Genomic DNA, 22,403 nt, shown 5'->3' with positions numbered 1-22,403 from the left:
TTTCAGCTTAGCTCCTGCCCACATTAGAATCTTCCTTTTAGTCCAGCTTTCATGTTGTCTTCTTGCCAGTTTTTAATGTAGATTGGAATGTAGCTCAGTTTCCACTCAGTCTTCCTGCCTATTTTTGAAACTGTTCTTAGTATAGCTTTTAATGTAGTCATCTCACTACCTTTGAGTGCATCCTAGCATGTAGTTCTGTTCTGAGCGTAGATTTCTACCTACATTTGAAGCTACTCCTCAGCCTATCTTTTAACAAAGTCCTCTGGAAAGCTTTGAATGCAGGTTTCCATGTAAAAGTTTTCAGCCTGGCTTCCGATCTATATTTTAAGCTCATTTCAAGTCTAGCTTTCCATGGCAACCACTCACTTGCTTTGCGTATAGCTAGAGTGAGAAGTAGCCTCAAAGTCATGCAGGAAGCCAGTGTGAAAATTGGACTACATTCATACTATTTTCAACGATTGCTAGAGGCCTATGTTTGATTCTAGACAGAGAAGCAGGTTCAAACATAGGCGGGAACCTATGTGGAAGATTGAGCTACATTCAAAGCTAAGAGAGAGGACTACACTAAAAGACTGAGACATAGCATAAAGTCTAAGCTACTTTGAGAGCTCGCAAGCATTCTCCTTTAAAACCCAGACTGCAAAGTATTTTCAAACATAGGCAGAAAGCTTTGGAGAAAACTGAGCTTCCATCAAAGCTACACTACAAGCTAGAGAGAACAGTACACTAAATGCTAGACAGAGATGTAGCTGCATATTTCACAGGAGTATTGCATTAAAAGCTTGACAACGTGGAAGCATGAGGCATAAGATTCAAGCTATCCTGAAAAGACAGCTACGTATAAAGGTGGCAGGAGGACTATATGAAAGTTAGAAGAAGTAGTTTCAAACATAGCTGGGTAGCGAGGCTGAAAAATGAGCTATATTCAAAGCTAAGAAGGACTACATTAAAAGACAGATTAAGAAGTAGTTTTAAACATACGCTGGAAACGAAGGTTAACATTGAGATACATTCCTAGCCATGTTCAAAGCTCACAAGCTTTCTACTTTAAATGCTAGAATAACAAGTAAAAATTTTTCTGTTCTGTCAACCTTAAAAACAATTTTTGGACCTCTGTGCTTCATGTAGTGAGTCTGTTCTGGTATGATCTGAAGAAGTGAGTCTGTTCCACGAAAGCTCATCATCTAATAAATTCTTTTCTGATTCTTTAAAGTGCTACTTGACTGCTTGTTTTTTTTTGCTACACTACATGGCGATCTCGCTATCTAAGCTACACTGAATGCTGCATACCATTGGTGGCAAGAGGACTACATTAAAAGGTAGAGTGAGAAGTAACTTCAAAGTAATGCGGAAATTTAGGCTTACATTCCAAGATTGCAAAAGAACTACATTACTAGCTTGAGGGAGCAGTAACTTCATCCTAGGCAGGAAGGTACATTCAAACGTACTGAGCACTCCACTTTTAAAAGATAGACCGAGAAGAATTTTCAACCCTAGGGACACAACTGAATTACATTCAAAGAAACTGAGAGGAGTATATTAAATGACAGACAGAAAATTAGCTTGGGTGAAAGTCCAGCTACATCCAAAGATGCATTCAAAGTTCCTGAGAAAATTGCATTCAAAGCTAGACTGAAAAGTAGACTCAAACATAGGCAGGAAGCTAGGCTCAGACGAGAGCTATATTCAAAGCTAGCAAGAGGACTACATTAAAACATAGACTAAGAAGTTTCAAACGTAGCCAGGAAGCTAGGCTGAAAACTGAGATACATTCAAAGCTGTGATAGGACTACATTAAAACAAAACTGAGAAGTAGCTTGCCAAAAACGTCATAAAGATCCTGTGAGAACTGAGCTTTTCTGAAAGTAAGCTATATTATAAGCTTACCAGAGGACTGCATAAATAAGTAGACTGAGGCAGGAAAGCTAGGCTGAATACATCTCTACATTCAAAGCGGCATTCAAATTAACGGAGATAATTAAATTAAAATTTAGAGAAAGAAGTAATTTCATATGTAGCAGGAAGCTTGGGTGAAAACTGCAGTTCATTCAAAGCTGTATTCAAGGATGGAGAGTGTTTTACTTTAAAATTTAGATTCAGAAATATTTCAAATATAGGCAGAAAGTTAAAGAGAAAAGTGAGCTGTGTTCAAAGCTACATTCCAAGCTAGAGAGCCGACAACATTAAAAGCTAGACTGAAGATTAGCTTTAAACACAGGCAGGAAGCTAGGGTGTAAATTGAGGTACAGTCAGAAATACAATGAAAACTAGCAAGTGGCTTACATTAAAAGCTAGATTGCGATGTAGCTTCATACACAGGCAGGAAGGCAGGCTGAAAACTGACCTACATTGAAAGCTTCTTTCAAAGCGAGTATGTGGAAAACATCAAATGTACACTGAGAAGTAGTATAAAACAAAGATAAGAAGGTAGGGTGAAATCTGAGTTGCATCGTAGCTCTAATCAAGAGCGAGAACTACATGAAAAGCTAGGTCAAGCAGTATTTCCAAGCAAGAATAGGCAGGCTGCAACGGTGAAAAACGGAGATACAGTCAAACCTACAGTCAATGCCAGCGAGAACACAAAATGTAAAGTTTGACTGAGACGCTCCTTCAAACATAGGCCATAAATAAGTTAGAAAAGTAAACTGCATTGTAAGTTAGTGAAAGCACTAAGTAAAAAGTCAGACTGAAAAGCAGATTCAAACACAGGGAGGAAGCGAAAGTGAAAAAAGTGACATTCAAAAATACATACAAAACTAGCAAGAGGACTGCTTTCAAACCTCAGGTGGAACTTAGCTGCATAAAAGGCAGGATGCTAAGTTGAAAACTGAACAACATTCAAACCTTGGAGCACATCAAAATTTAAACCAAGAAGTAATTTAAACCAGAGAGAGAAATGGATTGTGAAATCTGAATTGCATCATAGCTACTTCAAGCAGTATCTTCAAAAACAGGCAGGCAGCTTGAGAGAAAAAGGGAGCTACATTCAAAGCTTCACTCAAGGCTAGAGAGCAGATAAAATACAGTGAGCCTGAGAATTAACTTCAGACGTAGACAATACGCATTGGCCGTGCTTACACTAGCCAAAAACTTCGAAATGGCCATGCAAATGGCCATTTCGAAGTTAACTAATGAAGCGCTGAAATACATATTCAGCGCCTCATTAGCATGCGGGTGGCTGCGGCACTTCGAAATTGATGCGGCTGGCCGCCGCGTGGCTTGTCCAGACAGGGTTCCTTCTTGAAAGGACCCCGGCTACTTCGAAGTCCCCTTATTCCGATGAGCAGATGGGAATAAGGGGACTTCGAAGTAGCTGGGGTCCTTTTGAAAAGGAGCCCCATCGGGACGAGCCGCGTGGCGGCGAGCCGCGTCAATTTTGAAGTGCCGTGGCCGCCCACATGTTAATGAGGAGCTGAATATGTATTTCAGCGCTTCATTAGTAAACTTCAAAATGACCATTTGCATGGCAATTTCAAAGTTTTTGGCTAGTGTAAACGTAGCCATTCAAAAGGATGTGAGGTCTACATAAAAAGTTAGACTGAAAATGTAGCTTTCCACATATGCAGAAAAATGAAGTTAAAACTGAGCTACATTCAAAAGTGATGTATGGCAATCATTTTCGCACATGAATCTCCTTTTTATGCTTGGATATTCTATATATCTCCTTGTACTTGTTTTTGCCACTTGCTTCTTACTATTATGTTACCTTCAAAGAGCTAACTGCCGCTAGAGATGATGAAGTTCAGAAATATTTAGGAATATTAATATTAAATTCAGAAATGTACTTTTTCCTTTCTATAGCTATGTCTACACTGGGACGCTACATCGAAAGAACTTATTTCGATGTAGCGAAATCGAGATAAGCTATTTCGACGAACAGCGTCCACACATCCTCCAGGGCTGGTGCCGTCGATGTTCAACGTCGACGTAGGACAGCACTACCTCGAAATAGGCGCCGCAGGGGAGCGTCTACACACAAAAGTGGCCCAAATCGAAATAAGGGTGCCAGAAAAAGCTGCAGACAGGGTCACAGGGCAGACTAGCACTTCTGGGGTAACAGCAAGCTGCTCCCTTAATGGGCCCCTCCCAGACACACTCAGCCTGCACAAGCACGCACTCCCCGTGTAAGCAACATGGACCCCCAGCAGCAGCAGCCAGAGGCCCACAAACCCGCCCCTGGAGCAGTGTCCGCCCTGCTCAGTGCCATGGAGGAGGCAGCTCAGCATCTTCTATTCGATGAAGATGAGCTGTCCTAGGGAGATGAAGAAGCAGCCCCAGACCATGCTGCCCTCCCAGCCTCCCCCCGCCGGACATGCCGCCAGCTATGGAGGTACCCCACTAGCACAGACTGATGGGAGCAGCTGGTGCTTGGCGAGTGGGACAATGACCGCTGGCTCCGGAATTTCCAGATGAGCAGGCAGACATTCCTCGAGCTCTGCCAGTGGCTCACCCCGCCTTACGGCACCAGGACACTCCCATGCGACGTGCCTTCACCGTTGAGAAACGGGTTAGCATCGAGGTTTGGAAGCTGGCCACTCCAGACAGCTACCGATCCGTAGGACAGCAGTTCGGTGTGGGCAAGGCCACCGTCGGGGTTGTCGTCATGGAGGTAAGGGGACCCCAGGGGGAGGGGGGAGCCCGGGGGACAGGGTGCCTGGGGAGGGAGCCCGGGGGGGAGGGGGAGCCCGGGGAGAGGGACAGACACACCCTGCACACCCCTCACAGGTGCTCTCATGTCCTTCCCCTGCAGGTGGTCCGCGCAATCAATGCCCTGCTCCTCCACAGGCTCGTGCGGCTTGGGGACCTGGGTGCGGCCATCGCGGAGTTTGCTAGCCTGGGCTTCCCTAATTGCTTCGGAGCTCTGGATGGGATCCATATCCCCAACCGTGCCCCGGAGCATGGCAGAGGACGCTTCCTGAATAGGAAGGGCTACCATTTGTGGTCCTCCAGGCCTTGGTGGACAGCCAGGGCCGCTTCTTGGACATTAATGTTGGCTGGCCTGGCAGCACCCACGATGCCCGGGTGTTCAAAAATTCGGGCCTGTGCCACCAGCTGGAGGTGGAGACCTACATCGCCCAGTGGGAGATCCCGTTGGGGGACACCACCATGCCCCTCTGCCTCGTCGCAGACGCGGCGTACCCCTCCGGCCCTGGCTCATGAGCCCCTACACGGGCCATGTCAATGCCACCCAGGAGTGGTTCAACACCCGCTTGAACCACGCACGCCAGGTGGTCGAGCAGACTTTCGGCCGCCTCAAAGGGTGCTGGAGGTGTCTCCTCACCCGCCTGGACGCAGGGCTCCCCAACATCCCCGAGGTTGTGGGCGCGTGCTGCGCACTCCACAACCTGGTGGAGAGCAAGGGAGAGGCATTTGTCCAGGGCTGGGCTGTGGAGGCTGGCAGGGCCTATGCGCAGCCACCCACTGCCCCCAGTTGCCAGGTTGACCCTGAGGGGATCCGGGTCCGGGAGGCCCTGCGGGCCCATTTTGAGCAGGCTGCGGGGTGAACGTTGGCAGGGCCAGCTGCTGGTAAGCCACCCACCGCCCCGCCACACTCCCCACAACACTACCTGCCCCCACGCCCACACCACTGAGCACCAGAGACCACACACCCATGTGTTTCTTTTTTGTAAATAAGCCAAAACCTTGTTGAAATCAAACAATGAACTCTTGCATTAATGGGGGAACTATGTTCATGGAGGGGGACAGCTACTGAAGGGGGTTGGGAAAAGTCAACTATTTACAATTAATGGGGGGGAGAATATGTACAAAGCAGAGGGCCTGGGGGCCTCAGTCCTTGGCCTCCTTCGCCCCCACTGTCCAGTGCCTGGCATGGGGGTGCGAGACCCACGTCTGGGCCGGAGGCCCCGTCAAGGCTGGGTGGGGGCCAGGAGAACCTGCCACCCATCCCCAGGCTTAACCCCCCTCTCAGCCCCACATATGCCCCCGCATCCTCAAAGTTTACCCCCTACCTCACAAACCTGCCCCCCCCATCCCCAGACTTAATCCCTGTTAGCTCCAAACCAGCCCCCATCCCCAGGATTAACCCACCTCAGCGGATGAGCTCCTCCAGCTGTGTGGGGACGGCTCCTCGTCCTGTGTAAAGCGTGATGCTCATTTTCTGGTGCACGCGCTCACGCTCAGCCAGCACGAAGCAGTACCACTTGGTCAGTTCCATGGCACTGCTGCTGCTCCTCTGCAGCCGCCGCCTCCCTCCACCTCCCTCCTCCTCTGTTTTGTCAGGGCTGCACTGCTCCATCTGGGCAGAAACAGCCACCCCTCCCCGCCCGGCTCTCCTACAGGCTTAGCACGTCTCCCTGCTACCGCTGAAATAATGGAACTAAATTTAATTGGTTTAATGGCCGGATCCCTCCCATTGTTCTGTCGGCTGCTAAACCAGGTAAATTTAGTTCTCCTCCTTCAGCGGTGGCAGGGCAGGGAGCTGTAAGAGGAGTCAGCAGCTGCAGCATCCGGAGCCTCAAATGACTCCTTAAAGAGCTGCAGGTTGCCGCTCCCTGTACTGGGAGAAGACTGACTCCCACCAGTGTGTGCAGAAGTTGTTACATAGTGTCCCAATAAGCCCTGTTGATCTGGAATTGTTGGTAAATACAGTAATAACTGTGATTCAAATTCCTTCTTCTGTTCACTGAAGATGCAACTTTGTGGTCTGAATTGCCACTCTATTTGCAGCATCCCAAAATTCCCTTTGATTTCTGTAAGTGAGTAGTACAGCAGAGGTGTGAGGGGATATTTCCTACATCTCTCCTGAATTATTCCTGCTCTCAAGCTTTTGAAAGCTCACAAATGGATGCGAGGGGTGGAAGGGTGTGGGAGAAATGAAATAATATTTAACATCCCAATGTTAAGTTTGTTTAAGAATAACACAGAGACTTTCTGTTTTAAAAAAAAGACAAACTTTATTGCAAGTTGTACATCTTTGGATCCTTCAGGGTTATTTTAAAAGGTCAGTGTTCAGATAACTAAAAATGCTGAGTTGGGTACTTCTACTTAAAATTTAAAACATTGTTACATAATTAATGAAAACAGTTGGATGATTTCACTCCGTAACACAATGGAAATCGGTAATGAGTCACAGATGGGAACTCACTCCTATCCAGACAAAGCTTTTGCAGAAATATATGGCAATATTTAAATGTCAGATCAGTTATTTTGATCTCTTATTGACAGGTGCAAATCTGGAGGGATTCAATTGTCTTCGTGGTAGCTCCTCTAGACTCACACCGGTTTACAGAGATCAGAATCTCTGCCAATGTCTTTGCAAGAATATATTAAAAACAATGGTAATTATCATCTCATGGGTTCCATGATGCAAATTTTCTCAATAGCAATTTATTCAGATAAATCCTGATGCCACAGTGGGAGCTACACACTCCAAATACAGTCAGCTGGTCTCCACACAGGGAGAAATGTTCCCCTGAAGATCCAGATATAGGATGGCCAAGCTCTCCCTGGAATCCAGTTGGGTCATTCAAATTTAACCAAATGCAGAATTTAACCCAATGGGGTTCTTCACAAGTGGGACAAATTTCAAGGCTGTGCAGCTATTTTGCCCCCACAGGGATGTATATATGGACTGCAAAACTAGCATCCACTTTTGCAACTAAAACCAACTAAAATCCAATAGTACTCAACACCAGGTATAGGGCATAACCCATTGAAAGTTACTCTGTCATAGATATAGGCAGGAGCAGGAATCCGCATATCAAGCATTTGCGCTTCCTGTCAGGTGTTCTGGCCTTGGTAACACAGGTGCAATGCCTCGAACCTGAGGAGGGTCATACCAGTGCATGCAACAGGAGAGTGTAACCCGGCGACTTCAGCTAGGAGGCTAAGAGCCTGTAAATCTGGAAGAGGAGAAAATGATAGTAGCTCTGGAACAGGTGACCAGAGGGAAGAAAGACAACAAAGGTGTGTCCTCTGCCCAGCCCAAAGAAAAATGGTAATCCCTGTGATTGGGGGAAATCAGAAAGATTATTGCTTTCAGGAAATGTGGGGAGAAAAATCACATCAAGGAGCAGGAAGGAGTCAAAACTCTGCCTGCTTCTTTACACCAGCTTCCAGATCACAGCAGCTGGGAAGGGGGAGCTGCACTACTTCAAGAGATGGTGCATTTGGGAAGGGTGTGTGTGTGTGTGAGAAAGAGAGAGAGAGTGTGTCTATCTAACCTATGTCGGCTTGGACAGCTGATAGAACCTAAGAGAAGTGACTTGTTGTTGGCTAAGGGTTCAACAGCTTAGTCAGTTGCCAGTGACTGTGTAACAGTATTGTCCTGAATCACTAATAGGGAGACTTTCACAGGGCACAAATGGGCATCAACCTCCATTATGGTTTCACATGCCATTTGTGCCTTTTAAAAGTCTTCCAGACAGTGTCTTGGAAATAAAACAGCCTGTGTTCCTACCAGCACACAACACCGAACAAGCCATTTAAATTCATCTTAGCAATTCATTGAAAATTGTAATTTTTAAAAAGGTAGAAATTTCAAATCAACATTGAACAACTTCTCTTTGATTTGGCACAATCGCCATCACAGTTCCAGAGAATAAAGGACTTGAGGTTGTCAGGTCCCTGCTGCAAATAATAAACTTTAACTTGCTGAACTAAGGCTATTTTAGCTTGCAACTTTGAAAGTGGGTTCAAAAATCGTAGGGTCTGACATTAAGGATTCTAGAACTAAGGGATTATTTTAAGGCATTCTTTTTTTTTAAAAAATGGACCAAGTTTTCTACTGGTATCGTTCCACTGAGTTCAACAGAGCGATATGAGCAGTACAGTGCACCAGACACTTGACACTGGTTTCCGTTGCGCAGAAACAACTCAAGAAGCGTCCAACAGGATTTGAAGGTATTCAGCCCCTCAGAGGATCAGATCCACTAACCCGATTCCAAGTTCACACAATATATATTGGGTAACTGCGGTGGAAGATGTGTAATGCTCACTACTGTGGTACAAACTGGAGAAGTTACACCACACAAATGCCAAAGGCGTATTATGGAAGGACTGTCAAGGCACAGCAATGTTTAGGCCTAACAATCTTAACAGTATCCTTCTAAAAGTGCTTTTCAAAAAATCAACAGACGTGTGCACAGCAGAAGTTGGGTTGTTAACAGCGCACCTGTCTGAAGCCAGGCAAAGTCACTTTCCCATAGGTATAAATGGACTCATCCGTGCCTTGGTTAATGTGCTTCACCAAGTTTTTTTCAAACAGCAGTGGATGGTAAGCACCCATGGTGCAGGCACGGTCGCGGAACCTCTGGTAATAGTGGCAGACGTCTGTCTGTCGTTTGGAAGGGATGAATTCATAAACATTCACTTCATCACAGAGGGTCATCATAATCACAATGCCTGACAGGAGAGAGGAAGCACCAGTTAGTTAACCCGAGGTCAAAGAGCTCATGAAACCAACAATTTTCTAGCTTAAATGGGAAACGGAGTAGTTTAGATTAAATAACCCCTCTGTCTCCCAAAATGGGTTCCCTGCAGGAAGAAGTCTTCTTAAAGTTCAGACAATGTAGGCAGCGAGAAAAGGCTGGGACTGGAGAAGGCTATTTTTGAAGCCCCTGGAAGTATGCAGGACTATTGAGTTGCTCCCTCTGGCACACACAAATCAGTTCCAGCTCCAGAATTACAGATGCTGTGACTAGCAGCTGCATCCTGTCAGACATAGCAGAACATGTCCCATAAAGACTTGTGATGATACTGTGTGACAGAAATATATCATGAGTTATACCATCAGCATTTGAAAATGCTACTATTTCTTGATAGCTGGATGAACACTTGCCGAGTAATCAAGCATGCAGTGTATTTGACTTGGCCAAACTGGCCACTCTCAAGTCTAGGCGAGGATTTTGTGTTGTGATGGAGCACACAGCTACAAGAGAGGGCTTGTCTGCAGTTCAGTCTGGCTGAACAGCACACAACTCTTCAAGCTCCAAGTCATTTCTCTAGATGGAGCAGCGTTATCCTCATGTCTTACGTGAAGTGCACAAGCAATTCCAGAATGTAGTTAATAATGCTGATGATCAAACAGATTCCATGGTATGTTCTGAGCAAAACAACTAGTAGAGAGGTAACCATTAATCCAGGTTTAAAAGTTGCTTTACATAGCTAAAACAATGTAAAGTACTCTGGGCATACCAGGGAATTTGAATCAATATTTATTTTCAAGTATTTCACTGAATTATGCCAAGTTTCAGATCTGAATAGAGTTGTGACATCTGGAAGGATGACTAGGGAATCTGCTAACGTTACACAACAAATTCTCTTTGACTCTGTGAACTTGTCAAATTGTATTTCCCATTTTTAAAAGTAATTTGATCAGACTTTGCCATAAGGAATTATTTCCACTTACATGGGACATTCCAAAGGTTGCCAAAGTATACAGAACAATTTACAATTCACAACAGTGGAATATGCAGAGCTGTAGCTGTGTTGATCACAGAATATTAGAGAACTAGGTGGGGGAGGTAAACAGAGATGAATTACTGCAACTAGAGTCTCTCTGAGATGGACAGTTCCTATTGGTATTCCACAGACAGGTACACACACGTGCCATGTGCCTGAGTCCAGAAATTCTTCATAGCAGACTCCGTTGACCTGAATATGCACAGCAAAGCTCCTCATGGTCCCAAGTGAGAATGTAAGAGGAGTGTGGGTCAACACTACTCTAATTCCCACTTGTGGTCTGAGGAAAAGTTTCTGTTTAATCTGTCTGCCAAGGAATTTGGGACACCAGGGAGGTATGCAGCCCATATGGTGATCTACATCCGTTCCAAAGTCTTACTGCTTCTAGGCAGAGGGAATCAGATCTTGTCCTCCCTATTTTTTGTATAGACTACTGTAGTGATATCGTCTGACGTTATTTGTATACAGCGCGAGTGTATGAGCAGCAAGGCCTGGCACGCTAGATGGATCAACTCTCAGCCCCAGTAAGCTACTATTTAGTGACGTGGCAGTCCAAGTGAATGTCATGTTCTGTAAGGGCAAGTATCCCGAAGGCTGAAGGGAGTTTCCACCATGACTTTGTTTGGGTTGGACTCCCAAAACAAGGGAGGCGAGAACTCTAGAGGAAATAGTGACTTTGGACTTGATGTGATTTCTGTCTGGTCAGTAGGTCAAGTGCCACTAAGCTTGTATACCCCACGTGTGATGCATGCCCATTTGTGACCTTGAAGCAATGCAGTGTAGTTTGAGGCCTGCAATCGGTGTGAGATGTTAAGTTGCTCATCTTGTAAAAGCCTATTTGGAGCGCTCTGGACTTCAGGCTACACCCTTCCCCCACTTGCTGTAAGGGCAAACTCGTCCCTTTCTTCCGCCAAAAGCCTCTCGGGTTGAACATCATGTGCCAGCCCCTCTTTTCATATATGCCCAAGAACTTCCTGCTGCAGGTCGTCCCACAGCAGCACTGGCCAAACCCCCTGGTCTCTACTCTTCTTTCATCAGGCACCATGACATTTCAAATCAAGCCGGATAGGTGCCCTGAGCTGTCATGTCGAGCACACGGAGCTGGTGGACTATCTCTTGGCACCTCTTTGATCTGATCCCACTCTGTCTGCCTTCTCCAATCCAGTTCATTCATTCAGACTCTCCTCAATTTTGTTGGTCTCCTCTGTGGTCCTCTCCATCTGGTAAGGCTCCTGCAGGTCACAGTACTGAGGATCTGAGTAAAAATGGGCTGGGCTGCTGATTTACTCCAGTGTAGCCCTGGGTCCCCATCATTGCCCTGTCCATCCCCCATGTGTGTCATCTCCTACTGGTTTTCTTTCCCTTACAGCAGCCTGGTCCATCTTCCATGTACAGACCCCCCAGACAGTTCCTTCTTTGCCCCTACCTGCAACAGGAAGTTTCCCTTGAGTTCTGGGGCTTGACTCCCCCATTTCTACTTCCCTGCCTACTGGGTGATTGACTCTGCTGATAGGTTGAAACATGCATGGCATAATTCTGTTACAGTAGCAGACTTTGGATGGACAAAGTGGTACCGACAATGAATACTGTCGGAACCAGCAGATCTCTCTTTCTCCCTGCCTTACTCTCCAGCCTGGGATTCTTTTGGGGAGCCGATTTAATTAATACATTCCATGTGTGACACTGCACCTGACCTAGATCAGCTCAGGAGGAAAGGCATTTTTTCTGGACAGTGCACGGTGGGTATCTGTCCTTATGCGCATGAAAGTGCCCCTCACTCTAATGGGGAGTGCTATGTGAAGAGTCCTTGGGCTTTGACGTGAAGGGCTCTGCTCCAAGGCTTGTGCTTGAAGGGCACTTCTGGTCAACTGAGGCCAACGTACGAGGAGGGTCTCTTAGGCCCAGGGCAGAATGGGGCTTCAAAGCATCTTCCAAAAGGACCTCTTTCCGTCAGAGCTCTCAGCCCTTCCTAGTTCTGGACAAGAAGGATTTACAAATACTGCAATTCACAGCGACATGGTACAGGCACCAGTGATCCTCGATGGTGCTGGAGACAGGAGGAGATGCAGTTGTTGAATCCCTGGGCCCTAGTCTGGGGTTAATCAAGGCACGGCCTAGGGACTGGGGATGATTTCCCCTATCTGGAGAATTATGTTCAAATTAGAATACCTAGGTTATGAGATGAACTATTTATAACTCTATTTTACAGGCTGTACAGGAGCAGAGGACTTGACTCTGACCTAGGTCATGTGGGAGTAAGAAGAAACTGGAGAAGTTTTTATCTGCATTGCCCCAACTCAGTTGAGCACATGGGGAGTATTACTGCACATGTCTGGATCAGCAGACACTATGCTGAAGAAACTCTGTACTCAAGCACATGGCATACATGTGTACCCACTGCACCACTGTTGTAAACCTGATCACAGGCAGAGTGGTTATGAGGAACACTGTCCATGGGGTTGGTCAGTGGGACCATGATGGGTATGATGGTACCTGTGTGTATTCCATACAGAGGAAGAATGTCTTTCATGGGACCAGCACCAGCTGGTGAGAGAAATGGGCTTTCAAGCTATACGCAGGTCTTCTGTAGAAGTCACATGAAGAAAAATTCTGTGTAACTTCAAAAGCTTCTCTCTCTCTCTCGTTGGGAGACACGGGGAAACTGAGGCATGAGTGTCAAGAGACTGAACTATGCGTAGTCCTGCCTTCTCAACCCCTTGGTCTAACTACTAATCATGTACATTGTGTTTTCCTTCTAAAAATCAGCTGCTTTCCCCCTTACACATTAGTGCTGAACGTGAGTCAGCAATGATTTAATAGCTTGGAAGGCAGAAACCTGAGTTTGTAGGAAAAAGACACCGAGAAATCTGACCACAAGAAATATAATCAGCTAAGATAACTTTACTAAGGTCGACTTCTGCATATACCTGCATTTCCCTGAGGGAATATCTTACAGTATGAGCACCCTTTTGTAAGTAGTAGGAAGGTAACCCAAAGCAGAACAATTTGACCACTTACAAAGTAAACAAGAGGACTTCTCTACTTTCCGGGGTTTTCTTAAAAATTGCTTCTTAGCAACTGGGTCCTTTTCATTTTGCTTCTGATTAAGTAAGGCTGAGAAGAGGAGAAATCCTGCATGCAATAGAATTTCTGACTGGGAGGAAAATGAACCTCTTTTGTTAATTTTTGAGAGCTGCACAGGGTAATGAAACAAATGTGCTTTAGAACTAGTGATAAGGCTGGCTGGGTAGGAATTATTTACTATTTTTACAGCTATTCCTGAGTTCTGGTAACTTTTTTCCCTTATCAGATCTTTCTTTTTGCATTGTGCTTATCCCATAATAGGTAATGGTGACTCAATGTGAAAAATAAAACTATTTGTTGACTGTAACGGAGAATAAGTAGGTTTGTTTGCATGTTAAAATACAAAGCAACGAAAAAGAATAGCAGGGAAAGCTCTGATGGACTTCACTGTGCTTCAGATGAGACCAGATATGATTTGTTCTTCTCTCATTGGCTACAAATGCTCGTGACCGATATGATTGACATTGGTGCGCCTCATATTCTAGCCTGCATCTGTATTTAGCCTGAGTATAGCTGTTTCTGAGGTCAGCACTATACAGAAGAGTTGGAGAGTTGCTGCTGGGAAATGCTGATTTTTAACACAAGTCAGCTGCTGTTCAGAGATGGGAAATGTTTATATTTTACAGAAGCTGGACATTGCTAGAAAGCACGAAAAGATTGTTCTGAACCTGATCAACAGAAATCACTATGCTTATCAGCTCTCCAATGAACTGCAGGGCCCCATCCAAAATCAGAGTCAAGTATTTACTGGGCAGTTACATTACCAAGCATTCCAGAAGAAGGTGGATTGGGCTGAATGTCCTCCAACGAGTTCTCCTGAATTACATCCCAAAGCGCCCACTGCATTCTTGGGTTCAGAATATAAAAGGGCTGGTCAGGATGTCTCTTACGATAGGTCTTGTAGTTTTCAAAGAAACTGTAGTCTGGTCTTCTGTACCACTAAAACAGAAACAGAAACAGAACCACTAAACAGAAAGGACAGGATCTCTCATAAAACAGGTAACCTAAGTAATCCATTATTGCTCTACACTGCTGTAGAAACCACTAACTTACATTTCAGGGAGGAGGCTGCCTTTCAATATTTCACCTAGAGGCTAATTCTAAGAGCAAGGTGCTGCTGGCAGAGATATCATGCCCCAGACAGGTGGGTACATGGCACACACAATGGAACACAAAAGTCTACAATACCCACCATGTAACCTTAAAGATCCCATGAAAGACATTTTTTTAGAAGTGGAATGAGTGGCAGCGCAAATTCACAGAACACTGCAGACCGACAGCACACTGTATTCCTTTCTTGCAGTATCTATTATAATCTCAGAGAGGTAGTTGTGTTACTCTGTGTCTTCACAAAATGAAGAAACCAGTCCTGTAGTACCTTAAAGACTAACAATATTATTTATTAGGTGATGAGCTTCCATGGGAAAGACCCACGAACAATACTGCTGGTCTTTTAGGTGCTACAGGACTGTCTTCTCTTGTTATAAGACAGTCACATACTGGAGACTGATGGAGAACTCTCTTATCCCTAAGCAGACTATTACGGAGACTCATATTTCTTAAACTCTAGGACCATCTATAGGAGAGGAATCTTGGCTAGGCAATGAGCATGAGCCTAGCTCATTAAAGGCTCTTAAGCACACTACATATATCCCTTGTTTCTTTGGAGTGTAGGGCTAAGCAAAGACTTGTAAAATGCCACCTGAATGTCCAAGCAATGATGCTTCTCTAGAAAGTCAGGTGTGATTTAAGACTAAGAGAGCAGATGGAGCTGAGGACTGCAGATTACACTCCAAAGGATCAGTAACCCTCCACAGATAATACTCGTGTGTGTGTGCTAGTAACAGCACCCTGTGTTACCAAAGCTGCAAGAATGTTACAAATTCAATTTACTTTTCACTGAGGGTTGATTCCCTTTTACATTGCTCTCAGCTTTAACAATAAACTTATCAGTTTCACTAGCTAAAAACTAATTTCCAGATGACTTCACTTAGATTCTAATGCCTCAGCACAAAGCTGGGTTTCGGAACCTTGCAAGAACTCTTCATTTAATCACATCTGTATTCATTTAAAGTGAAGAACACATGGAAATCCTCAGCTTTCTGAATGTTAAAAACAATGGTAAATGAGAACCAATCTCATAGACAACAGACAGCCTCTGAGCTCACCTTCTGCATCAGGCTCTGCACATGAGATAGGCATTTGCTCACCAATCTCCTCCAGGTTAGGGGATCACTCCAGTACTTATGCAGGAGACAAATGTCCAGAAACCTAGAGCGCTGAGGTAGTGTGTATGCTTGGAGGCAGAAATACAGTCTTGAGAGAATTTTTTCCACTGACAGTGTAGGCACTGAGTTTATGCTCCTAGCATTTGGCAGAAGTTTTGTGGATGGAATTGTAGACTTAAAATAGGATTTAGAATCCAGACCTCAGTGACATGTTCCAGGTCACATGTATCAGTCTGTATGTGCAAAAACAACAAGAAGTCCTGTGGCACCTTACAGACTAACAGAATTTTTGGAGCGTGAGCTTTTGTGGGCAAAGACCCACTTCACTAGATGCATGTAGTGGAGAATCACCAACCACCTTTCCCATATCCTCCCAGCCTGGACCTGCATCACCTCAGATGCACTACATACATCTGACAAAAGTGGATCTTTGCTCCCAAAACTTATGCTCAAAAAATCTATTAGTCTATAAGGTGGCACAGGACTTCTCGTTGTTTTTGCAGGTCACATGGGAAGTCTGGGGCAGAGCAGGGAACCAATTGTTCAGATACGGATGCATGATCATGCCCCTGCCTCTCAGGGAATGGCATTTTTACCCTCAGTGCTTTTGCCAGCCAAACGGGAAGGACCACAAACTGGCAATGATCATGTCCAACTGTAACCTGAGCAAATACTTGTGTCCAGAGAAGACTCCATGGTGAAAGTATGCATCCTGCAAGTTGAGAGTGGCATACAAGTTACCCAAATCCAGGGAGGGACAGATGGAAGGCAGGGAGACCATGTGAAACTTCTTTTGTAGATAGCTATTGAGGTTGCCCAGGTCCAGGATAGGCTGTAGCCTGTCTATGGGCTAAAGAATAAAGCCCTCTGTTCTGAAATTGTGGCGAGACCTTGTCCATTGCTCCCCAGTCCCAACAGCCCTTGTACCAGCAGCTATGATGGGAGATTTGTGAGAAGGGTCCCTGAGGAGTGGGGAAGGGAAATGGGGAGAGGGACTGGTAGAAACAAATTCCAGGGTGTAGCCCTGCTCTACTGTCAGGAGGACCCACTTGTCTGAGGTGATGCAGGACCAGACTGGGAGGATGTGGGAAAGGTGGCTGGAAAACCGGGTAAACTGGATCCTAGGAGTAGTCCAGTAGCTCTCAAAAGGGGCTCTCTGTTCACTGTGGGATGAGCCTATCTGAGCAGAAGGGTGAGGAAGGTGGCTCAGATGCCTCTTGTAGCCCCTGACCTTTCTAGAAGGTGGTGCTTTTCTGCGAATGGCTCCTTTTACTAGGGGGCTGAGACAGTATGAACCACTTGCACATCAGAGCAGGGACATAGAGCCCGACAAGTCTTGAAGATTGTATGGGAGTCTTTCAGGCCAGGCAGCTTACTGTGTTCTGTTAGCTGCACTTTCCCATGGAAGAGGAGGTCCTGCAGTGACTGCTGAGCCGCTGAGGACAGGACAGAGAGGAGCCTGGACACTCACCACACTGAGATGGTGGAAGACGTTATGTGGGCCGCTGAATCAGCCATGTTTGAAGCCACCTGGAGAGCTACTCTAGCCACAGTGTTACCTTCATTCAGCATGCCATGGAACTCCTTCTGCAATGGGTCTGGGAGCAGCCCTTCAAACTGTCCACAGTCTGCCCCCATACTGTAGTCATATGGGCCAAGGACAGCCTGGGGGTTTGCCTTCAGTTTAGGTTGACAGCTTTGACAACCAGGGAGTCAGGGATAGGGTGGCTGTAAAGGTGTTCGAAACCTCTAGCTAGGATGAAGTACTTTCACTCAGCTCTCTCAGGCCAGGTCTACACTAGGAGGTAAAACTGATTTTAGATATGCAAATCCAGCTACCAGAATTGCATTGCATGAGTCAATTTATCTGGAACAGATTTTTGCCGCTATCCACACAGTGGGAAATCAACGGGAGAAACTCTCCGCCGGACTTCCCTTACTCCATACGACAGCCAGGAATACCGGTGTTAACAGTGGTGCATTGTCAGTTTGATTTAGACGTCCCCACTAGGCATGCTCATTTGAGCTCTGGAAAACTGACTGCCAGCGTGTTGACCTTCCCATAAATGTAGATGTACCCTAAGATATTGCTGCCAGGGAGGAGGGTGTCTGCCACAAGGCTGTGGTAATCTTCAGAACTCCTTCTTAAGTGGGAGCTCTTCCTTCACGGGTGCTAAGGAACAGAGAACATTAAATAGAGAGTCTGGGGGCTCCTTGAACATCTCTGCTTTCAGCGTTAGATTTGCTGCTGCCTACTGTTCCAGCTCTTGATGGGCTTTTGGATCCTCTGGCGGTAGTGGGTGTGGAAGTGCAATTGCTTTATTCAGGGATGAAGAGGACAAAATCTGCACTGGGAGTGGCTCCACTTTACCCGGGTGGCTTAGTGGTGCTATGCTCTGCAGCTTCCTGAGCTCATGACGTGGTCTTCCCCCGACAAAGGATGACTGTGATGCGGCTGCCAGCCCTTATGACGCCCCCACCAAAGACCAAATGGGCTAGGGTGGTTGTGAGAACACCTACCAAGCCAGTGGTAACAGGCTGGAGTCGGTTGGCCCTCAGGCCATGCGTGGGCCTGCAGTGTATGACACCAATAGTGCCATGTAGGACAGAAACTGGAAATCACTGTTCCAAGCCTGACACAGACGGAGACCAGGCAGCTTCTGGGGAGCAGGAGCCAGGTGGGTAATGTCTCTGGGTTAATCCAACTTCGACTCCATCTGGATACCACAAAGCCATTTAGTCCCAAAACTGAATGGTTTACAAGTGTGACAACTGCCACTAATGTGTTTTTCATGCAGACACCAAAAGCAGCTGCTGTGTGGGTAAAATAGCCACTGTGGTCAGACTGTCCAGCCTAACTTCTGGATTGTTGCTGATTGCTTTGCTGTGACTGAGAGCACACGAAGACAGAGGTGTCTCTAGTGTGTGCGGCTCGTGATCAGCGTTAAGAAGTGGAGCAGTGATGGGAACCCAACAATCTATGACCCCAGATGTGTGAACAGGGCCATGAGCTGGACTGTAAGTATCCCCAATGTCCCAGTGGCTGCCCCATTTGGGAGGACTGCCTCGAAGACTGATAGCCACAAGAGATGGAGCAGTGGCCTCAGTTCCCAGAATAATTCCACGATGGGCTTGGCAGCTTTTGACCCTGGTGGTAGGCATGTGCCTCCACAAATCTATGCCTCAAAATCAGCAACACAAGCTCTGCCCCATGATGGCAGGAACCCAGGCTCAATGTGGGCTCGTGTGGGCCAGTTTCCCTAAGTGTGAGGGAGTGGCAGCTCTGCAGGGGTGAGCGGTGGCAGGATGCTCCCCTGGACTTGGCATGGTGCCCAAAGGATGGCAGTCTAGGCGTAGGTCTCAAAGCAGGTTTCCCTTTTAGCAGGGAACTGCTGTAGCTGCAGTGGGTGGTACTGGAACAGTCAGGATATCCTGTGCATCTTTCATGGCCTCCAGTGTGGACGGTACTCAATGTAGCCAACGCCCACTCTGCTGTCCAGTGTTGCAGGAGTGGCTAGACCGCTCAGCTTGAGTCAATGCTCATGATCACAACAGAGGAGTCAAGTTGCCCCATCAGGGTTATAAGTAACAGAGAGGGAGCCGTGTTAGTCTGTAGCTTCGAGAACAACAACAAGTCTTGTGGCACCTTATAGACTAATGGATATTTTGGAGCATAAGCTTTCATGGGCAAAGACCTGCTTCATCACATGCATGAGTGGGCAGAGGGTGGTGGTGGTGGTGGTTTCAGAGGGGTATTTAAAGAGTGGGGTCCCAGTAAAAGAGAGGGCCAGAGCTGACAAGGTCTATTCAGCAAGGTGGAAATGGCCCAGTATCAACAGTACTTATCAAAAGACGAAAAAACAAGTCAGATCAGACAGGGGGATGTGAGCCTTTCTCAGAGTCTAATGGGGAGCTATTAACACTTAGAGCAGAGAAACTGACTTTGTAAGCTGCGAGCCACTTCCAGTCTCTGTTTAATCCATGGTTAATGGAATCAAATTTGCAAATAAATTGCAGATCAGAGATTTCTCTCTCCATATCATTTTTTAAATGTTTTTGTTTCAGGACTGCCACCTTTAAATCTTCCACTGAGTGTCCAGGGAGACTGAAGTGATCCCCCACAGGCTTCCGTACATTACCATTCCTGCTGTCTGATTTATGTCCATTTATTCTTTTACAGAGAGAGACTGTCCAGTTTGGCCAATGTAAATTGCAGTGGGGCATTGCTGGCACATGATGACGTATATTATATTAGTAGATGTGCAGGTAAAGGAGCCCCTGATGGTGTGGTTGATGTTAGGTCCTGTGATGATGTCACTGGTGTAGATATGTGAGCAGAGTTGGCAGCGAGGACTGTTGCAGGGGCTGGTTCCAGGCCTAGAGTCACGGGTTTGTGATCTGTAGTGGCTGGTGAGGATTTGTTTAAGGTTGGCAGGCTGTCTGTAGGTGAGGACAGGCCTGCCTCCCAAGGTGTGTGAGAGTGTTAGTCTATAAGGTGCCACAAGACTTCTTGATGTTCATCAGGGTTATGATCCTCCTCTGACCCTTCCATTTCTCTTGCTGGATGAGGGAGATCTGCCCCTCATGATTTTCTTAGCTTTCTTGGGTGAGGCTGGTGAGAGGGACCAGTGCTAGCTGGATGATAGTGCCAAGGGGGCACTCCGTACTGATGCCCTGATGCTAAGGGTTCAGGGCCAACGTCGACTCTATCGGATACCACAAAGCCATTTAGTCCTGGAATTGAATGGTTTACAAGTGTGACAACTGACACTAATGTGTTCTTCATGCAGACACCACAAGCAGCTGCTGTGTGGGTGAAATAGCCACTGTGGTCAGACTGTCCAGCCTAACTTCTGGATTCTTGAAACAGTGAAGATTATCATGCTACAGCAAGTGTGAGAATGTTATGTACAGCACTGTGCACCTTCATAAGAGCTCTGCCACTGAGAAACACACTGTGGCAATAAAAGACAGATGGCTCAGGGACTATCACACATGCCTGGAAAAGGCACAGATTTCCTAGCAGTAGGACTGTAATTTTCTCAATGAAATACATACATTTCACAACAGAAGTGGGTGACAGATCATTGTTCAGGATGGGTTGCAGACCACTGGTGATGCACTGGAGAGGCCTTAGCTGGGGGCTGTATGTGATGGTCAGTGGTGTTCTCTTGTTTTCCTTGCGAGGCCTGTCTTGTAGCAGGTGGCTTCTGGGAACCCGTCTGGCTCTATCAATCTGTTTCCTCACTTCCTTAGGTGGGTATTGTAGTTTGAAGAAAGCTTGGTAAAGATCTTATAGATGTTTGTCTCTGTCTGATGGATCAGGGCAAATACCGTTGTGCCTTAGTGCCTGGCTGTAAACAATGGATCCTGTAGTATGCCCTTGATGGAAGCTGGAGGCATGTAGATAAGCATAGTGGTCCGTGGGTTTTTGGTAGAGGGTGGTATTTATGTGACCGTCACTTATCTGCACAGTAGTGTCCAGGAAGTAAATTTCTTGTGTGGACTGGTCCAGGCTAAGGTTGATGGTGGGGTGGAAACTGTCGAAATCACGGTGGAACTCTTCAAGAGCTTCCTTCCTTTGGGTCCAGATGATGAAGATGTCATCAATGTAGTGCAGGCAGAGGAGGGTCACCTGCTACAAGACAGTCCTTGCAGGGAAAACAAGAGATTTCCTTGTTCACCGAGTCAAAAATTACAGCCCTGTGCATGAGCTGATCGCAAGCTAGGATGGCAAAAGGCACTTGTGAATACATAGATTTCTACATCCCACCCACCAAAGGAAGAAACAACTTCAGAAGGAATGTCCCTCAACATGCAGGTATGTATGGCAAGAAAGAGGACACAGCTACCATGTAAAGCTCATTTACTGTCCTGTTTTTACTTACCTCATATATTTCTGAGTGATAGGGTGCTGGATCCCAGACAATTAAGATTCCAGTATTGTACAAAGTTTCTGTAAGGAACTTCTGCTCCTCAACAGCTACAACCTTGAATGAGAAAAATAAAGATGTGTCTCTGCATCTGTGAAAGACCAGGCATCAATAAGCACTGCTATATCGATGGTGGCAGAGCTCTGGCTTTGCCTTTGGGGTTTCCTGTGCTCTTAGGTGGTTGGGGGTTGCCGCAGAGGCTCCCACAACCCTCAGTGTAGCCTCTTCCACTCTTTGGAGGAAAGTTCACAGCCTACTGAGCCACCTTCATCACAGGCCAGCCAATGGGTTTGGTGTGAAAACCCTCCTTTGTCCCCATCTTTCCTCTCAGGGAATGCCTCTGTGGTGGTGCAGAGAGGGTTGGAGGGACTGGGCCCACCCTCTGCTCCGGGTTCCACCCAGGGACACCAACAGTAGCAGTGATAGGTAGTCTTTCCTCCACTACCAGAGCTTCCCTGGGACACTTCCAGAAAAAACAGCTGCTCCCAACACCTTTCTCCAGGTACTTGACTGCGCTCATTCTCCCAGCTCTTCCACAGCACACCACCTTATTCCCTGACCTAGCACACCACCTCCCTGAAGGGGAGACTTTTAAATTAGTTACAGAAGGTTCTTAATGGCAGGAGTTGTTCTAAGTAGCTGGTCTCTTAATTGCTTCTAGTAGGTTCTTAACTGCCTCCAAGTATCTTAGGGTGTCTGCCTGACTTGTCTGGTTCTAGAACATTCCAGATTGCTC

At 46.3% G+C, this 22,403-nt stretch overlaps 1 protein-coding gene across 2 annotated transcripts in view; it reads right to left on the bottom strand.

Annotated features, from left to right (window-relative positions):
• Positions 1-6,888: 6,888 nt before the first annotated feature.
• The window catches only part of ST6GAL1 (ST6 beta-galactoside alpha-2,6-sialyltransferase 1), a 94,948-nt gene continuing 79,433 nt past the window's right edge, over positions 6,889-22,403 (bottom strand). Inside the window, exons 4-6 of one of the 2 annotated variants that reach the window (XM_075004748.1) lie at positions 21,623-21,724; positions 14,271-14,445; positions 6,889-9,363 (exon numbers count right to left, since the gene is read on the bottom strand). In XM_075004748.1, the coding sequence (XP_074860849.1) occupies positions 9,122-9,363; positions 14,271-14,445; positions 21,623-21,724 (519 nt within the window). In that variant the 3' untranslated portion in view covers positions 6,889-9,121. The remainder of the gene's footprint in view (positions 9,364-14,270; positions 14,446-21,622; positions 21,725-22,403) is intronic. The other variant, XM_075004749.1, reaches the window with a different exon arrangement.

Source organism: Carettochelys insculpta, chromosome 10 (genome assembly GCF_033958435.1).
Source record: "Carettochelys insculpta isolate YL-2023 chromosome 10, ASM3395843v1, whole genome shotgun sequence".
In the NCBI taxonomy this organism is placed as follows: domain Eukaryota; kingdom Metazoa; phylum Chordata; order Testudines; family Carettochelyidae; genus Carettochelys; species Carettochelys insculpta.
The sequence above is the reverse complement of the archived record's forward strand: the minus strand, read 5'-3'. Positions and strand labels throughout refer to the sequence as shown.